The sequence below is a fragment of the Eutrigla gurnardus genome, assembly GCF_963514095.1.
Source record: "Eutrigla gurnardus genome assembly, chromosome: 3".
In the NCBI taxonomy this organism is placed as follows: Eukaryota; Metazoa; Chordata; class Actinopteri; order Perciformes; family Triglidae; genus Eutrigla; species Eutrigla gurnardus.
Window position 1 is genome coordinate 17,989,816 of NC_139917.1, and position 20,897 is coordinate 18,010,712.

At 43.1% G+C, this 20,897-nt stretch overlaps 1 protein-coding gene across 1 annotated transcript; it reads right to left on the minus strand.

Annotated features, from left to right (window-relative positions):
* Positions 1–55: 55 nt before the first annotated feature.
* gnav1 (guanine nucleotide binding protein (G protein) alpha v1) lies at positions 56–20,375 on the minus strand. Its single transcript, XM_084005050.1, has 9 exons — positions 19,944–20,375; positions 19,639–19,730; positions 14,156–14,248; positions 13,406–13,566; positions 11,420–11,548; positions 4,931–5,060; positions 4,702–4,773; positions 2,607–2,694; positions 56–1,220 (listed from the first exon to the last, which is right to left on the minus strand). Exons 1-9 carry the CDS (start codon positions 20,071–20,073, stop codon positions 1,030–1,032), a joined length of 1,086 nt encoding a protein of 361 aa, XP_083861176.1. The 5' UTR covers positions 20,074–20,375; the 3' UTR covers positions 56–1,029.
* Positions 20,376–20,897: the final 522 nt, after the last annotated feature.

The following is a 20,897-nucleotide window of genomic DNA, read 5'->3' on the forward strand; positions in this document are numbered from 1 at the left end:
TTATATATATATTTAAAAAAAAGCTCACCAGCCTATCACATTCCTTTTATATTGCAGTTTTACACAAACATGACAGTCTGACAGCATGGTCTGTAAGGCGACAGAGAATCATTCTGAGAAAGGAAAATACAGACATTTCACGAAGCACTTAAATTACAGCAAAACCACTTCATCATAAGGCACTTGGGGCTGTTTTTCTCCTTTCTTTCACCTTCAGTTTGCATATCAGTCAGCAGCAGATATCTTGTTTATTGCTGAAGTCAGAGAGGAGCTGATAGCACGGTTGGATCAGGGGAGACTTCAAAACAGTCAGATCCCCCGCAGAGTTAATGCCACACTGATCCCTCACAGGAAGCCTCATCCTGGCTGACAAATCAGGGTTTATGGGTGTGAGTGTCAGATAATGGAACAATAAGCACCCAAAGGGAGGAAATGATTTGCAAGTTGGAGGCTTCTTTCAATACACTTCCATTTCTTGTGTAAATTGCCAGCTGACTGGTACGAGTCAGGGGGAACGAGCGGACCCACAGATTACACCGAGAGGACGAGTCAACACCAACGGGGGATGCATTCACGGTGATCACCGCCTCATTAGGAGCGCGTGACGCACGAGACACGGTGATGGATGAGGGGAAAACACACGATGGTATGCATGAGTGAAGCGTGCACAGAGGAAGCAGCCGAACAGTAAATCCTCAACCCCTGGGTCTCTCACACACACGAATGGCACGTATATATATCAAGTCCTCAAACGTCACCATTCATAGTTTGTTGTTATAGTACAAAACATAAATGCCCATTACAAATTCAACGTCTTGGGGATCAACCCCAAGACAAAGTCTCAGCAAACTGGCCCACATCACAGCAGATGAAATGTAAAGGTGGCAAGGGGCGTCAGAGCTCCCAGCATGCACCTTGAGAGAGTAAAACACTGTCCCAAGGTGTCAGACTATCTTCACGTCTTTTTAAAATGTGAAATCCCCCAAAAAAGGTAGACTGTCCAGTGAAGTCTCGGACCTCAGCCGGCAGTTACAGGAGCGACACAGCCTCCAGGTTCTCTTTGATTATCGTGTCCATGACCACCTGGAAGACGACCTGGATGTTGGAGGTGTCGGTTGCCGTGGTGAAGTGGTGGTAGATGAGCTTGCTGGGAGTGGCGTTCAGCGAGACGAAGGTGGTGGCGATGAAGCGGGCGGACGAATCTACGTCGCAGTCCGCACCTGGAGGAGAGAACGCGGAGGGGTGAAACATCTGGCTCATGTGCGTCCTAAGATGTCAGACCTGCAGCCAGGAGGTGCTTGTACACCAGGAAGGGTGTGATGAACTTAACACACAAATAGGATTCAAAGTGATCCTTGACAGAAGTATTATCAGTTAAATGTATTTTAAATGTATTTAACCTACTCATTCTGAAGTAAACTATCCCTTAACTAATATATTATGACATTATAAGTTCCTTAATGCTGATGCATCAAGGTGTGAGTGCATGTTACTGCAGTAGCTGGTCGAGGTGGAGCTCGTTTATGAACTTGAGATAGAGTGAAATAGTTTATTCCAGTGGCTAATAATAATATAGGGATCATTTTAAGATATTTAAATGAAATCATGTGAAAAGTTTAGAGTGGGAAAAAAAACCTTTTTGTTTGCAACAACTCATAGACGTCTGAAACATGACAGGAGGCCCCGACTGCACAGAGTACTGGAGTAAATGGCCTAATGATGAATGGTAGTGGTAGGAATGTAAAGCTGAGCAAAAGTATGAGAAAAAAAGAACACCCAATGTTAACAAATTTGGGATCGTCCTGTATTCAAGAAATGTTGTAAAAATATACACTTTTATATAATTAAGTGTTTAAAGTGAAAGTGTACACGCTCATCAGTTAGGGCTGCCGGGGGAAACATCAGAACGAAGAAGGTGGCGAGCCGCTGTATTAGACTGACTGCTCATCAAATCTGAGGTCAGCGGGAAATGGACGCTCGCTCTGCTGGCTGACTCTGATCCCAAAAGTTTTAGCATTTATATTGACATTTGCATGAGACCGGAGAGGACACAGCCCCTGTTGAGCCCACTGAGAGGTGAGGAGCCAAACGCTGAGCAGAGCGGATGTAAACAGAAAAAACAGACGGGAGATTATTATTACCCATCTACCTTTGGGGTGAAAAGCACTGAACACTGGGCTTCCCTTTAGATTTTTCTGGCTGAAATATTTAAAATTTCAAACTCAATAACTGCTGAGATATTTTAGTTTAATAGCATTCCTTGATGTTATAAATGGTCATAACTTTAACTGGGACATTTTGCATTAGGGGCTACGCTTTCTAGTAAAATGTCCTTTTCTGATGAGTTCTTCTGGATGGATGATTACGTAGAACTTGACCCATGTTTTAAAAAGGGAACTTTTTTTGTGGCAGAAGAAAAAAAAGTTATTTGTTTGATTAACCCTTTATTAGGTACACCGATCCAACACAACAAAGCAACAAATTCTAAATTTATGAAGGTTACAATGTTCAGATTATCATTTTGTATGTAACAGGTTGTGTTCGTGTCAATTGTTCAAACTGAAGCTGTATTTACGTCAATGTGGGCAGATCAAAGTAACTCCTACCTTTAAACTGTGGCAGGTATAACCGCAGATGTCGCCCGGAGTGTAAAATCTTGTCTTGAAAAAGGTCTATCTTGTTCATGAATAAAATCTGCAATAAAAAAACACACACATACAAAAAAAAAAAAAAAGGATCAGCTGAGAGCATGAGACAAATAAAGGCTTCGTCTCCGGGGGAAAGTAAAATCAATCCCAAAGATATTGAGAAAGAGAGAAAATGTTGATTTTATGACTCTTTTGCACGGCAATAACTAACTGAACGATGGAACCAATAAATCAGTTTTTTTACAGTCACATTTATTGTCAGATATTTACTTAAATTGTGAAGATCAATAGCCGTGTTGATACCAGCATGAGGGGATGATGGCGGATCAATGATCTCCCTCTACTCATCAGTGTGCAATCAATCACTACAGCATTACTTCTACTGCAGCTCTTCATTCTGCCCGTTTGTTCCACCGCCTCTAAACTCCACCCGTCCTCGGCTGCAAACACCATCACAGGTACTTTTTCCTTTGTAGTCCACCAATTAAAACTACGACCAACTTTAGTCTTTTCCAGCCCTTTTGATCGCAAAAACACACAAGATAATAACAAGGGAAGGATGAGCAGATTTGCAATGATCAGGATGCAGAGCGACACCTGGGTGTGTAATCATCACTGACCAGGCTTTAAGTGTTAATTGAGGTGGAGGTTACAAATTTCCTTCCCACGTTAAAAAAAAGGGCTGTTTAATGAGCCTGTGGTCCATGTTAATGCTCAGGCCCACACACGGCCCTGCACATAAACACGTCACACGCACATTTAATTGCCCATTTATCTCTAATGAAGCTTTAAATAATAAAAAAAAAACTTTATCCTAAAAAAAGACACTGCAACTTTCTTGCTTTGCGATTTTCTCTGCCTGTCGCCAAACCCTAATTTACTCATCCTCCACATTCTCAATATTTCAAAACTGAAACCTTTTGTTTGGAATAATAACGTTCACGGTGACAGGCTTCAGGAAAAGTTGCAGAAAACACCGCAGCATCAACAGCAAGTGACACTCGACGTCAACGTGCAGTGACTTGTGTTTTTAAGTAGGCCTTAGATGTGAGTTAAGTGGAATAAATTGAACATGCTCATTACACGCTTGTTTTAATGGAATCGTTTACTGGAAACGGGGAATGGAAAAACGTGGAGGGGGGAAAATGTCGGCTCGCCAAAGCTCACCCTAATTACAACTCGCTGTTTAATTACGAGTGACAGAGGACTCGGAGACAAAGGGACGGGGCTGGGCCCTGTGTGTGTGTGTGTGTGTGTGTGGAAACAGCATTCATCTAATGCATTAGTGTTATTCTTGTCTCATGGTGTCATAGAACAAATGGGGAGCTACAAAAAGAGTTTGCTTATGTCACCTCGGGTCGTCCGTGTTTTTTTCCGTCCACCGACTGAACTGTCAAACTGATCCGTGGTTCCCGCCCTCTTCAGCGGGACCCTTTTTGTCTCGTTCCTTTTAAATATAGCCGTTGTTACACATCTCAGGATGAGTGGTGGATAATTCAACTACAGCAGAAGTTTCCACTTCAAAACAACTAGTCTGTATTATCCAGAACAGATTTGAAGATGAAATAGACGCATCAAAAATTCTTGATGTGATATTATTTTTCAAAATTTGCAATAACAAGAAGAAAATTGTGAAAATGTTTTCGCAAAATCATTAAATGAGCAGTGGCTTCAACACGTGAGGGGGGTTTGACTGTAAATAAAGATATGGTCTATTGGCCAACAGTCAATTAGGGGATACAATGTAGCCGTCAATGGTGGTCAATAGTGGCATGAATTACACATATGATGTTCATCTATTTATAGTATAATTTTGCCCATCAAGAAAGTCATATTTTGTAGTATAACTGTTGAAGTATAAGACTGTGGAAATGCAGATTTCTAATTCCTCCATTAATAAAGACTTAGATGAAACAGCATATCTATGAATAAATTTGATTTCATAGTGTCACTTATTGTGAAGAAGAGAACTATTTTCTGCAGGTTACCAGGAAGCAAGATCATATTAGTTTTACTGCATCTTTCCTACGTAGACGGAGGATGAATCTCTCACCATGGATGTGCTGCGGAAGAAAACATTGTTGCAGATGGAGGAGAAGAGCTTCATGCTTTCCCGAAGACGATTCTGCAGAGAGGAGACAATAAGACCGTCAGCTAGCTGCAGAGGAGCAGACACGTTGACAGAACCTCATCTGATTGGGTCAGACTTAACAAGTGGCCTCTGGTTGCTTCGTCTGGAGAGCATGAACAGCTGTGCGGGAGTGTCTGAGTGCAGCTCGTACCACGGAGGGGTCTTCCACCAGGGTCATGTCGTAACCGCTGAGCGCCACCACGAACAGCACCGCCCTGACATCCTCGAAACAACCGATCCACTTCCTCCGCTCGGTTCTCTGGCCTCCGACGTCGTACATCCTACGTGCAGAGAGACGGAGAGACAGAGAAAGTTAGACAAGTTCCCACAGAACGGAGAAGAGCTGAAGCCTATCGGTCTGCAGGATTCAAACCGCGGCGCTTCATCCACTCATTGACAGATTGTTGCTTCATAGCTGGTTTTCTCATCTCTGATCCCCCGCTGGGACTCCTCACCACCACCAACCCCAACTCACTCATTCCCCTCCAAACATCCCACCTTACTTAAACACCGTTTCACCAAGGAGAAAACTTCTTGTTTATTTTATATTCTGCATATTAAACAAATTCACCTTACGCTCCATCCGCCTGATTGTGCACCCACACAGGTGTTTTAACGTATATCACTGATTAGAGCTCCTCTCAGGACCGCGTTGGTCGCTCACTAATCCTCCCATAATAAATAATAATAATCTGCCCAACATCAACCTGAGCAGAGGTCTAATCAGCATAATTACTGAAAGCACCTGTGCGGGTGTGCAGCTCCTTTAAATGTTTGCCTCCAACAAGTTAACCTGTTCTGGTCACAATTTCATGCTGGCTCTTGAATACTAAATACTTGGTGACACTGTTTATGTTATTAATTGCACCTGTGCATTTCCTACAAGTCGAGACTTTGGCTTTAAAACAGGCCTTATTGCTGCAAACCCCGGCCGCCAGGCCCAATAGAAGTTTAATTATTCAATTGGATAAACTAATGAAAACAACTAACAAAAAGACGGAGAAGAAAACCAAAGGCAAATAACAAGAAAAGCTGTGCATGTGAAGAGGAATACAAGCCATCCACACTGTGATTCTGGGCCCAGGTGCTATTGATTTAGCAGGGGGACTCCAATCAGGGACCTTCAAGAGCATGAACAGTCTCTCACACACACACACACACACACACACACACACACACACACACACACACACACACACACACACACACACACACACACACACACACACACACACACACACACACACACACACACACACTATTTTATCTTCAATCTTGATTTTTGGAGGCATGAACATTATGTTATTGTAAAACATCATGAATCATCAGTATATATATATATATATATATATATATATATATATATATATATGTGTGTGCGTGTGTGTATGTGCCCAATATGTGACATGAAATCTCATTGTGACTGGCATGTCCTTTATCAGGATTCAATTTCCAGTAGAAAAGTGTAAGGCGGTGCTTTCTGCGTGTTCATGACCTTCCATACTGATGGTACAGCTTACTGTAGTGCTAAGGGGGTAACTCTAATCAATGACAGATTGTATTGGTTTTGGTTAAGGTCAGATATTCCTAAAATATGTGACACACACACACACACACATGCGCGCACACACACACACACACACAAATAGGAGAGCGTCGCAGTCCCAGCTGACCGGACTCCCTCCTTTTTCAATTTTCACCAAGACAATAACAACATTTTCCCCAAGACAATCACAGCACGGCAGCAAAAGAAGCGTAAAGGTCAATGTTCTCCAAAAGGACGAGAGAGAAAAACATTAATGGAATAAGAACAGAGAGACAGAGAGAGAGGGAAAGAGACCGAGAGAGAGAAGTTCATCCCACTTCACCCATTTCCAAAGCCAGATGTGCCATCTTCCACCTTCCACCGGAGCATCCATCGAGCTCATGCAGCGCTTCATTGAGAGGGGAAATGAACATGTGGAAACACGGACGAGCAAACAGGGGACATAGCGGAGGGGCTAAGTGAAGACCAAACAAGATTTCAGATGGAAATATTCCGCGGAAATTGAAGCGCTGCACAAACCTCCACACACACACACACACACACACACACACACACACACACACACACACACACACACACACACACACACACACACACACACACACACACACACACACACACACACACACACACACACACACACACGGTTATTTACAACAACTACACACGTTTTAGTTTGTGCTGTGTACTTTTGAATTTTTTCTTACTTATTCTACATTAAGCCATTCAAAATGACCCATCTAGACTAGTCTAGACTAGTTTATCCTCTAACTGAAAACTGATTAAACTGTAGAAACCAAACTTTGACACCTTACATGTCACCTTGTCTTCACTTTACATCATCCTCTCCTCCTTTGCTCTCTCCACATCCACCCTCATTGCACCATAATGTTCATCATCTGCAGAGTTGGAATTGGAATTATCAGAGCAATTGATGTTAATGATGCAGGAAAAGACCCAGATCATTATTACACAAAGGTTAAAGGTCAAACAGGACATCTGTATGCAAACCAGGCTGTGTCTGGGTGTTGTGACACTTGCACACACACACGCCTGCACAGCTAGAGACGCTGAAGACGATGGTTGATGTCGTCCCTCGCGGTGTTGATTAAGTGTTTGATTAATGGGATAATGAGACCGGCAGCGTCGTTAATGCATCGATGATTCAGAGTGTGAGATTTCTGTCTGTCTGTACAGAACTGCATTGGCTCCTTTTTTCTATAGTAATTCATACAATCGAAACGGACAAGACATAATATTGTTTTGATGCTGGGTAACATGAGCCTCAACAGCTGAGAACATGGGCTTTAAATTGCAGTTTGGATCTTTCCAAGAGAGAACTACACGTGGCGATCGGTCAGACACGCTCATTCATTGATTTTACAGCTCGTCAATCTTACCGCCCAGTGCAGCGCGCGCACACACCTACACAGCTGAGGAAAAAAAGACACAGACGGGTAAGAAAAAGAGAGGAGGCTAGAGGAGAGTTTGAAAACATTTAGTACACTCCCTGTGGTAGACATCTGAGAGACACATATTTACGTTCTTTGTGAGTCTCACATGTGAGATCCAAACGCAGGTGAGGGAGACGTGGGTGACGACTGACACACCATCGTACTGCGTGGGATCATTACGTTTGCCCGTAGAGTGTATTTAACGTGAATTATGCAAATATTGAGCATTTGGTCACATTCATTATTCAGAGTAAGAAGTTCAACAGGAGGAACTTAAGTTTGAACATCGTTAATGTTTGATATTTAATTCTGGGTGTACTTTGTGTATGACAGATTGTAGAAACTTAAAGTTTCCAGTTAATGTGAGAAACAGCAGAGAAGACGAAGACCAATAACTGATTAAACATGATATAAGTACAGGTTTGTTGATGTTTATGTTTTCAAAAATATTGATTCCATTGTGGAATCCTTTTTTTTTCAGCAATGAAAATTTGAGTTGAAAAATATGATTATTATATCGGCTCAATCTCCATGAAGTCCCAACGACGACGCTTCCAGGAAAAGAAGAATTATATAATTTGGTACAAATTATAGGAAAAATTGTATAGGATTGTCCTTGAAAGAAAAGCGCATTTTAAACCTATGAAAATATTCATTAATTACTATTTTTTCTAAATCGTAAGCGATTCTCCATTTATGTAGAACTGTATGTTTGCCTGTAGAGAAATTTCACATTCAGCTGACCTGATGCACATTGACAAAAGATTCAACAAAAGGTCAGAATCAAACTGGGAAAGTCAGGTCCGTGACTTCAAATTTACATATTCAGAAGAGAAAACACATCCTGCTGCAACAATACCGAGACGTTTAAAAACCGTAAAGTTCAACATAAAACAATTCTTAAATAATAAAAATAGCAGTGCAGGGAGCAGATGCTGGCTCGGATGAGAAACCTCGAGTATCACCCAACAAGAGAGAGAGACAGTTTCACAACGTGTTAGCTACGAGTGCAATATTTACAAAACGGGACCAGATGGGAGCAGAAATCCCCGTTTCCATACAACTCTGCAGTCTCTGCTGCTTTCCTAAACCTCTGATTATTCACATGTTGAAAAGTCATACTTTAAGAATAGAGAATTTCCTGTGTATCACAGTGTATCACGATTCATCCGCAATTAGGGTCTCATCATTGTGATCTTATTACACGGATGGGTGGATGTCCTAACAGACGAGGAGAAATAGCCATCTCATGTTATTTATTGATAATGTTCTATGCTGAAGCCTCAAAATGATCTCTTGTCTCATTTAACTACAGAACACGATCTGGTAGCTCCTTAGATACCTAAGATGTCCCTCATGTACGCACTGATGTTGGCAGAACTGGTTTCAAATCAGACTGACGTTGTGCATTCCCCCATTGAGATTTTAAAGCTTTATTATTTTTGTCACCATTATTAGTTTCCTTGTTATTGCGTTCTTGTTTCCGTTTTGTCGTTTGTTTTCTTGTGAATGTCTTAATCTCAATGAGACTGCCTTTTCATTCATTAAATGAATAAACGCTCCAGTGTCTCTTCTTATAATCAAGGAAAGCATTTGTTAATTTATTACATACATACATGCATACATGCTGTCTACTACTGAATGGGAAAAACTCACACTCGGCCTTTCTGACAAGCGTGAAACCATCTACTTCCCCAAATCCCTTTAATATCCTTTTTGTTGCCAAGTCTGAAATAATTACATCGACTTATGCTAAGCTCTTCATCAACCCCGAGGGCTTGAGCTCTCCAAGTCACAGGCACGAACCTACAAAAGACACACACACACAAACACACACACACACACACACACACTCTCATGGCGATGTGTGTCAATTAACTTAACTCAATTATTTATCTCCTCAAGAATTCAGGCAGATAAGAGAGAGGGCGTGCGAGGGCTTCTTCCTGCAGAGCCACCTGGGACTCTGTTCCCCCTCTCGCAGGCCTGACGCCGTCACCTTGTGGTGACATCACCATCACAATGTTTCACATAAACACATTTAAAAAAAAAAAAAAAGAGGCAAAAACAACAAGCTTCTGAGTGACTCTACAGTGACGCAAACAGGAAGACTGCGAGGAAAAGGCAGCATTTATCTGCACGGGGGGACAGATACGGTTATCATCAAAGCGTTTGTTTGCTGGCGAAACTTTTCCTGATTTGAAATACTTACAACTGTAAGATCCAGTCAAATGTCAACACACACACACACACACAAACACACACTCTCAGTGGCATCCGGAGACAAAGCATTTGGATTTGACACAAATGCCCCAGACTGAAGTCATCCGCTGACAAACCGCCTCGCTCTACAATGTTTATATGCTAAACAGAGATCTTATGAAAAGCTGAGGTAACGTGTTTTATTATTTTAATTCCATATAAGATGAAACGTCGAGCACAGATGAAGGACAGGTTGTTATTGTTCTAGAGGAGAGGCGCTTCTCAGCTAGACATTGCTAAAAAGTAATCCGATTGTCTTCAAGTGAGACACACACACACACACACACACACACACACACACACACACACACAATTGTAGCGCTGAATGTGCTCCTTGTTGACCCTCCAACCATGAACCATTAGCGTTCCAGTAAAGTCAAACTGTGGAAAATCACCCACAATCCTTAATGCTGCCGCGATGAGCCAAGACTCGAAAACTTCCACTTTTACGGATCACAAATGCTCAATTTGTCCAATACTTTGTTTTATGACCAAACACATGCAGAACTAATGACTTTCCCACCAGCCTTTGTGCTTTGTGCTCATTAGCAAATTAATGTAATGTAATGTAATATATCAATATATATATATATTCAGTCCAATGTATCACATGTAGCCTACTTCAGCTGACACTTCAACTCCTTTCAGTACTTTCACTTCAGTAACTGTAACAAAGTTTACAGTGAAGGTGAAGCTGCTGATGTTCTTTCCCAGTTTCATGCTTTTTTCGACGTGTTCATGTAATGTAATAAAACATTTTAAAACTTAATGCATATGAGAGAGAAAAAAAGTTTTCAGTGTGGGCTCTTTCTTTGACGCTGGCTTGTTCTGCATCAGTCAGGCTGCAGAGAAATCAAGTTCATGAATATCTATCGCCCTGTCACGACCATCGGCAGCGTCAGGAAATGAGTTCAGCCATCGGAGGACGATAAAGAAGTCGGTATTATGTGACAACGGCTCATTGATCAGAGATGAATATGGTCATCTGACATCAACCTCAGGGGCTCAGATTCCTGCTCTCTGCTTCGTCACTGATAAGACTGAGACACTCCTGCTTTAGAATGTGTGTGTGTGTGTGTGTGTGTGTGTGTGTGTGTGTGTGTGTGTGTGTGTGTGTGTGTGTGTGTGTGTGTGTGTGTGTGGAGGGGTTACAGCTGAATGAAAGGTGTCATATTGACGTATTGAATGAAGCCGCTCATCTCCATCTCACATCTCGGGCCTATCACACTGTAGACAGAGATAAGGATGTCACAGCTAGAGAAGTGAAGTAACGACAGGCGCTTCTGCAGACGTCGAGCGCAGCTCTGGCGGAGGCTGAGGTTTATAAGCACCATTATTCTGCAGCAGTATGTCTTACTGAAGAACGAAATGCATCTACCTGAAAATCAGACGGTTGACTTTGAACTGCGTCTCTATCACGCCTGTCGTCCTCAGCCGTACTCGCAGAACATCTGTCTCCGTGGGCACGTAATCTGGAGACGTGATGCGGGGCAGGTTCTCAAAGAAACTACCAAACGAGGAAGAGGGGGAGCAGCCAGAGAGAGAGAGAGAGAGAGAGAGAGAGAGAAAGGTGAAAGACAGAGGAGAAACGAGGGGGGAGAGAGGGGAAGGAAAAATGAATAACCTGCAGACAAACTTGAGATCAAAAGAGTATAAAATCAGGTATCAGTTGCGGGTGTGTAGCCCCATACATTGTATGTGTGTGTGCGTGTGTGTGTGTGTGCGTGCGTGCGTGCGTGCGTGTGTGTGTGTGTGTATCGTGGCCAACAGTTGCCAGCTGGCAAGTAGAGTGTGCAGTGATAAGGCTGGAGCCACAGGGGGCGCAGCGGCTCATCATGATGAATATTCACACTACGGTTTATCATAATAACACACTGAGGCTAAGCTTTCAAACACGGCTTAGCTATTAACACAGTTAGTGTAATCAACTGTATCGTGTGTGTGTGTGTGTGTTCAGTGAAATGTGATCTTTTTCCAGACACACACAGTTAGTGACGTTTCCACCTACCTGCACTGACTGTGACATTCTCAACTAGTCATCCTGAATCAGTTTCTCGGACAGCGACACACATCCTGCTGCTTAAAAAACACACACACACAACGCCTGCCGGACGCCACCCAGTGCAAACGTCTGTTTGGTACTTCTGTCTTTGTGAGGACCGCTCTGAGTTTTAGAGAGACGGGGTCATTTTCATTGGTGTACATTTTGACCAGTCTTCAATTCTTCATTAAAAAACACAAAATAACTCTAAAAACCCTCTGTACACAAACTGCTCAACACCAAACAGCAGCCGGACAGCGTTAGTGAATAACTGGTGATGGATATTTCCCTCAGCAGTTGGTGGAGACCAAACACAGAGTTAAAAGAAAGTGAAAATTTGACTTCATTAGGTGGACAGAGACATAACTCCAAATGAAAGATCAGAGTTAGGTTTGGTTTAAATTCCAGCTAACTGCATTTATTTGATGGGGCAAGAAATACATGATCTAAATCACTTTATTTTGTAGAAAAATCAAAAGTGAGCACGCCTGAAATGTGTAATAATCCCTAATTTTACAGGAAAACTGGGTACTTAAGTAAGGTAAGTAACATAAACTTTCAACGTGATGTTTTATAGTCTTAGAATTATAACCGATAAGAATTATAGCCTTACTTACAAAATGAGATCCATGTTGTAGTAACCTGGAATCTCCCTTTAAGGTTAAGGTAATGGTTTGTAAAATGCATTGTCAATAAGGGTCCTCACAAGTATACAAGTATGAACGTGCAATGTGTGTGTGTTTCTGGGGAAAGTGGACGGTGATGGTGACGTACGGTGGTTCTCAGTGGGAACAAGGGAGCCTGTCGGTGTAGATAACCCCAGAGCCGAGGCCTCTCGCTGGGGTAGGGGATGAGAACAGACAGCCTCCTGGTGGGTCCCCGCTCTGTCTTACTTCTGCCTTTAAACACGTCATCACCTCTTCACTTGTTACTTATTTTTCAACATCAGCTTCACTTCTTTAGTCATTGCGCTGTCGCTCATTTGACATTTTCTTAAATATTTTAAAATATTCTCTGTAATCTTATTATTTATACCTCTAAGTTTGAGCATTTATTTGTGCTACGTTGCTTGGCTCTTCTATGCAAACAACCCAAAACAAACTCACGTTTGAAGAGTAAGGATGATATATGGATGTATATAATAGCCATGGTGTTTACATGTAATTAACTGGAGTTTGTCTCCCTCCCTCGTTCCTCTCCTCTCCCCAGACTCTGATTCCCAGTGACAGTGAGCACACGGCTGAGTGTCGGCTGCTAAGTCCAGCTAATTAGACCCCTGCATCTCCTCAGCGCAGCGTGAGTGTGTGCCGGCAGAGTACTCACTACAGTGCCGAGTCATTGAGCTCGAACTCGTATCCCCGGGCTGCAGCCGCCCTCACCCCCTGGTCGGCCAACAGACAGGACAGGGCGTGACTGAGGAAAGGAAACAGCACCTGCTCTTCATCAAAACACCGCCCACATGACAGGACAGAATGGGCGTGGACCTGCAGGAAGAGACGGAGGCAGATTTATGGACGGGTGGAAAACGAGGATGAGAGTCTAAACGACAGAAAGCTTCAGGAGGCTGTCTGGACTCTAGATGTGGTAATCAATACAGATGCACAAATGAATGGATATGCACACAAACATGTAAAACACACGCATACACATACACAGCCTAGTGACATTTAATAGAGGAAATACTTCGGTCATCATCTCTGAGTGGGCGGATGGTGTACCAGATAAGTTTGACAATGAAGTTCAAATCAAATTGAAACACCCACCCAGTCTAACTTTCTGATGGTTCTCATGCAAACTGTTTGGCTGCGTGCGCGTGTGTGTGTGTGTGTGTGTGTGTGTGTGTGTGTGTGTGTGTGTGTGTGTGTGTGTGTGTGTGTGTGGTGCCAGATGCAGCAGCTGTGCAGAGATGCTGCTCTCTAGTGGAAATTGGAGCTCAGTGCTGGAAAAACCAGCAGCATAATAAAACTCAGGATACATTTGAAGGGGAAGAAGAGAAGCAGGGTGAAAAAGAGAAAGAAGCGATAAGATAGTCTGATAAAAAAAAAAGAAAAAAAGAAAAGACAGACACACTACCTTGTTCCTGCTGTTAGCCAGGTTGATCCGGAGGATGCCCATGCCGTGCAGGACAAACTTCATGGAGGTCAGGAGGTTATCCAGCACTGCAGGCTGTCAAAGATCAATGTTGGTAGGTTAAGTTCATGAGTAGCCATGGCAACGGAGGGAAACAAATCTAATTCAACAGCTCAACATTTTTACATATATGCTTATTGACTTTTATGCAGGGTGAGATGAGAAGATTGATACCACTCTAAAAAGGTGTGTACGGTACAGACATAAAGACTGGAAACAGCTAGAGACTTGCAACATTTGCCTCTGGATCTGGATCAGCATCTCTAAGTCTCTAAAGAGACACACACACACACACACACACACACACACACACACACACACACACACACACACAGACACACACACACACACACACACACACACACACACACAAATTAAACTCATAACTCTGTTTTAATGCTTAGAACAGGAGACTTTAGTGACTGAGCAGAGTGACTGCAGGGAGTTGGGAAGTGTGTGTTTGTGTGGTGTGTGTGTGTGTGTGTGTGTGTGTGTGTGTGTGTGTGTGTGTGTGTGTGAGAGAGATATTCTCCATCACTCTTGCCAGCGTACGATAAGCTTCACATTCCACCATGATTCTATCACGGTCTGGTCGCTCTCCTCTGTGCGTTTCAGTGTTTGAGATGCGTTGCTCTGTGAAAGTGCGAGGTGAGAAAATGTAGCGAGGTGACGGGGCTTCATCTGAAGAGGAGCGCAGGGCTGAGGGCTGCTGACACCCCGGCATTAGGGACATATTAGTCTCTTTCAGGAGAACCGTGGCCGACAGCGCTGCATTGATTTATGTTGGAAATAAGCAGCTTTGTGCATTTGTCTCCTCTGCTTCATCGTCACTGTCACCTACAATTGCATACAAGTTGTTACATCATGATAGCACATTCTTATCGTTTTATGAACAATAACAATTGGATTTATATGGTTCAAATCCTGTTTTATGACCATACACTTCATACAAACATTAGGCAGTTGGGGATATACTGTAGGGGTGATGGAGTCAGATCCTGAACTCTGGTTCCAAGAAGTGTCTATGACGTGGTCTCTGCTCTAGTTAGGTCTGAACTATGGAGGAAGACCAAGAGAGGCTTTGAAGTATGAACGGTGCAACTGCATGAGTAGAAGTAAGACTTGACAGCCAGGGAGAGCTCTAAAAGGCTGTAACAGTGCATTCATTCTAACATGTTTAACATGTTGATGTTGGGCAGGAGTTATGTCTACCATGTTCCCCTTCTTAGTTTAAAGTTGAGCTGAAATTAAAAATGCCCGGTCATGTTGTGCACCTAACAAAATACACAGAAAATAAAAAAAAATATATATATTTTTAGATCAAAATCTTATATCTAATCTTTTGAAGGATGAAATCTAATTCTTCCCAACATTATGTCCCGCCTGCCTACCCCGTTTCACTCCAATATGTCATGGTACATTTGCAAATATTTGGTAATCTGACATTTTGATGAGGGTGCTAGATGAAAAGTCAGGCGATCACCAAAAGGTATTACAATTGTGCTAGGACAAAAAGGTACAACCGTCAACACATAATTTAAAAAAGTCCAGGTTTGTTCTTCTTTTGAAAACTTAATTGAAACGAAGAAAAAGTAGACATACATTGTTACTTATTGAATCTCAGTCAGACTCATCAGGACTAAAGTCCCACCTGTTATCTGCTCAAGTTATTAGAGGCACATGATGTCACAAAACTCTATGGACCAATAAGAAGAAGTCCCGCCCAAATAAGTACAATTAACCTAACATGAGAGTAATGGACGATGAATCACGGCCAGTTTGGAGAGGGTCTAATCAGGAAGTATCAAGTCAAAGCACCCAGTGGGTGAGCTATGAAGGTGTGAAGGCTTTCAGGAATAATGCAATTACACACACACACACACACACACACACACACACACACACACACACACACACACACACACACACACACACACACACACACACACACACACACACACACACACACACACACACACACACACACTTTTCAATCGGGCCTCATGACTTATTACATTAGCAATGTCTGTGAAATGATTATAATTGTCAGCATCACTAGAGCTTTGTCGGCACCACCAAGGCATTTTATTGGATCCTTATCTCTCCCTTCAGTTGGTTCTTCCCTCCCTCCCTCCACCTTTGTCCTCCTTATCTAATTGTTTCCAAGCTCCTCCCCCTTTCTGACTCAAAGCTTACTTCAGGTTTGTGTTGATAGTAAAGGTGGGAGGCACGGAGGGAGGATAGCTACCCCCCTTCAACATCACACACTTGTGTGTGTGTGTGTGTGTGTGTGTGTGTGTGTGTGTGTGTGTGTGTGTGTGTGTGTGTGTGTGTGTGTGTGTGTGTGTGTGTAGAAGTCTTTTTCCAAACAATATGTGCAGGAACCCAACCAATCAGCTCGCTGTATGGTAATCCAAATGGTCCTCATGGTCCTAATCCAAATACACTGTCAGCTGGGTCACCTCTCTGTGGGTAAGAGGGTGAACAGATACTGTGTTTTCTCAGTGTGTGTGTGTGTGTGTGTGTGTGTGTTCATCACACAAGGAGAGAGAGAGAGAGACAAACCATACCTCTCTGACCTTTGTTTCCTCCAAGGTTACTAATACTCCATTGTGAGAACTTAATGGCATACTGTGCGTCAGTGGAGTTATTACAACTCCCATTACAGCAGTAATCTCAAAATCCTTCCAGACACTGACCTATTGTTCAAACTTGCTGTTTGGACCGGATCCCTGAAACTGCAGAAAACTAAAAGCCTTCCGCAGTTGTCTTGTGGCGGAGCGACTGCTACGAAAACACGACAACAAAGAATGTGGCTGAACGGTCGGTGTGCCTGATATTTAATAATTAACCACAGACCGTTCTGTTAACCATGCGTTACTAAGAATGCGTGTGTGTGTGTTTTCTCAACCTCAACCATTCCAGGTAAGAGTTCCTGGATTCATTACATTTTTCAAGAAATGTATACTTGACACAAAACACCTGAATCAACAAAGAGATTCCAGGGTGAAAAATACAAAAACTCAGCTCAGAGTTCTTATCCGGCGCCACATCAACATCAGCGCACACGGACACAAAGCCTCGCTCTTTGTTGACACAGGGTTGTGTGTGTTGGAAGAGAATGAAGGGAGAATCTGGGACTATCCAGAGTAAAAACAACGCCGCGGCCTCGGGCTGCAAATAAAGGAGGGATGAGACAAAGACCCCCCCCCCCCCCCCCCAACACACACACTAACGCACCGTCCTAATGCAATACAAACCTGGCAGGGCTACAAAAAGACCAGACAGGCAAATAAAGAGATGGGGGTTTTCTCAACGTGCCTGCAGGGGAAATATGAGAGAATGGATCCCAGGGATAACGTGTCTGGTTCAAGGCAAGGTCCAGATGTTTACAGCTGCACAGGTGGACGCTTGTTCAAGATAGCAGCTATGGCGTCAGAGAAGAGAATCAAACACACATGTGGAATAAAATGCAGTGATAAAGATACGATGAAGTCATACAAGTGTGAGGGTATGTGTGGAGCGGAGGGTGTGTCTGTGTTTGCTGTGGGAGGTTGGGACAGTCGGGCAAGGGAAGGGCAGGTTTGTCGGTTAGCGTCATTTTTCCAAAACAGGGCGTTACGTGAGAACAAAAGGAAAAACCCAACTGACAGCACGGACAACAAAAAAAGACTTGACTGCTGGCATTTAACACGTGTGCATGCCTGCAAAATATCTTTGTGCAGCAATTACGATAATTGTGTAAATGCCACGCGAGCAGGTTCAGAAATCCGTCACGCATAGACTTCTTTAATTGATCAAATGATTATTCGTAGTGACACAGAAAATTACATGCGTCACTCCCGGCTGCTTTGAAAGCAGCTTTCTGAATAATGAAAGTGTGTAATAACTCAAATTTAGGACTGGCTGTCATTCAGGCCAGAGAGTTGACATTTTTGTTATTTTATTCATCTTCATCTAGTCATCGTTGGGTAGAAACCTCCTTTGTGGTGCTAATATGTGAGCTCAACTAAGATGGTAAATATTATACCTGCTAAACATCAGCATCTCAGCCTTGTTATTGTGAGCATGTTAATGTTTATGGTACAGAATCACAGAACGACCAGCATCTCCGTAGGTTCTTAGTCCTGTTTGACACATTTTATTACAGAATATCTTTAGAAAGTAAACCAAAATGGAGCTGCTCAGGTGTTATCCGTCTGTCTCCAGCACAGTCCAATAACAGAAAGCGTGACGCTTGTGTTGACAGGAGTGAACTGCAGACAAGGTGTTATGAGCCATGAGAAGCAGCAGAAGGGGAGGGGAGGGCAGAGACGGAGCTGCAGGCGTCTTTAATATCTAGGAATGCATTCAAACATCCCAGCTGCCTCAAACAACTGGAACCTTCATATGTCATATGAGGGTGTGAGCTTATAACCTGACCAAGGAGACACTGCAAAGAGTTCAATAGTGTTTTGGGACAATCACGCACACAAATGGCAACAATCTGTCCGGATCTAATTCTTTTGTAAATAATGGTGGAAGTGTGAACTGTCTTGAGTTCAAACTCCACCATCTTCATCTATGAAGGGCTGTTATTATAGAGAAGGTATCTGTGGCAGGATGAGGACGGAGGAGAAAGGCCTCTTCTGTCAGCACATACTCATTATGTATATGAATGGCAGAAAGGAGGAGAACAAGTGGAAAAGATACAGAGGAGGCAAGAGGAAAGAGGAGAGTAGAAACAATATGGTAAGAGGTTAAAGGAGGGGGATGTGGAAGAAGATAAGCCTTCAATAAAAACAAGCTGATGGGGTGAAGCTTGTGTGTGTGTGTTTCCATTCTCCCCACCCCATACCAGCCCCGAGTACAACAGAGGAATTTGGCTTGCAGTTGTGCGCGCGCACGCACACATACACACACACACACACACACACCCACACACACACACACACACGCACACGCACACGCACACGCACACACACACACACACACACACACACACACCATCTCATCTCCCACAGATTAATTTCACTCCTTCTAATACAATAATGTGCCTGCAGCGTAAACTGACCTCTTGACTTCCTCTTATTGGAGCCAGGTACTTTCTAGAAGCTGAACTATGACGATAACCTAAACAAATCATATATTGATCCCTTAATCTGCCTTCTCTCAGATATAACTGCATGGCACTCGGCTTGCAGTGCTCAAAAAAATACCTTCAACAGGTGGCGTGCTGAGGATACAGCCACAGAACTTTTTGAGAGCAGTTTCATGGAGGAACTAAGTTATATTGGAGAGAAGGCAGACTCACACCAAACAATCTGGACTGATTTGACCCGTTTCGTACCACTGCCCTTTAGAAGATATTATTCAGCTCTCTTCTTCTGGGAACATAACACCAAACCCTCTGTATGCTAAAAGATTACACAAAATGTGTTTCCAACCTTGAAGCTGACAAGCTCTTGCTTGGTGAATCCATGACTGTGGATGATCTTCATCTGCTTGACCAAAGTGCTTTTACCGCTCTCTGCTGCACCTGGAGGAGGTTGTAAATATGTAAATTAAATGCATCCATTCCTCTGCAGTCAGGTTGTTTCATTGAATGTGCAATTGTTTCCATTTAACAGTGAGTCTGTCACAAACAAATGAGGAGCTTTTTAGCACAACTTTATCTTGTAATCCATTATTATGTATATACATATAACAGTCCCAGAGACACACAGGCTGTCTGTCAGGAGGCCAACCTCACCTAGCAGGAGTATTTTAACCACATTCATCTCCCGCTTGGCATACTCGTACAGGTCTCTGTCTATCTTGACGCTGTGTATCCTCGCCTTCTTCTCCTCCTCTGTAACTTCGGTACCGAGGCACAATCCCATCCCGAGCACTCATCTCCTCCCCCCCGGAGCCGAGAGGAAAAGTCCAGACTGGGATTCAACCGGAGTGCATTTCTAAGAGCTGCATGCTCCGAGCGCTCCTGCGGCTCCGCAAACCGCAGTCACCGGTGACTCTGGGAAAAAACGCAAAAGTTCAGGCCATCTCCGAAACATCCCGGCAGGAGTTTTTGCCTCACAAATCGGATTTCTACGCATCGCATCCGAGTGTTGTTTTTGTTGTTCCTTTCGTGGCCAGGTTTTTTTAAACGGGTGGGAACTTTTTCCGCGACTATGCTCCGCTGTGAAAACACCAAAGTGTTATGTCACTGTGCGCCACTGCGGTTCAAATCGGCCCTACCGCCTTGGCAGAGACCCAGAGGATCCTAAAAAGCGCCTCCTCCCGCTGCAGCCCGCCGCACACACATGGAAAAGTTTCGGACTTCCCTGGGAAGTGACGTGTGCCGGGGACAAAACCAAAAAAAACAAACACAAATTTTTTTTTTTTTCATTTCTTTTGGGAGAGTATCTACCAAGAAAAAGCACAAACAAATCAACAAATCAAATCATTTTCTGTTTTGTAGTATATTTCTCAACCCTTGAAGCATCTGTTGACAGTTCATCTTTATAATGGAACGCCTTCCAGTTTAACAGCCATTGCCCTTAGGCAATCCTCACTGAAATATTTAAATGTAATTATAATTGTCATCTCCATCAAGTCTGAGAGCTGGATGTCCAAACCCACAGTTGTTTTAATTAAACCAATTCAAATAATTACAAAAACATGAAAAAACACTTTCAGTTATTTCCACCTACTGAAGTGGATGAAT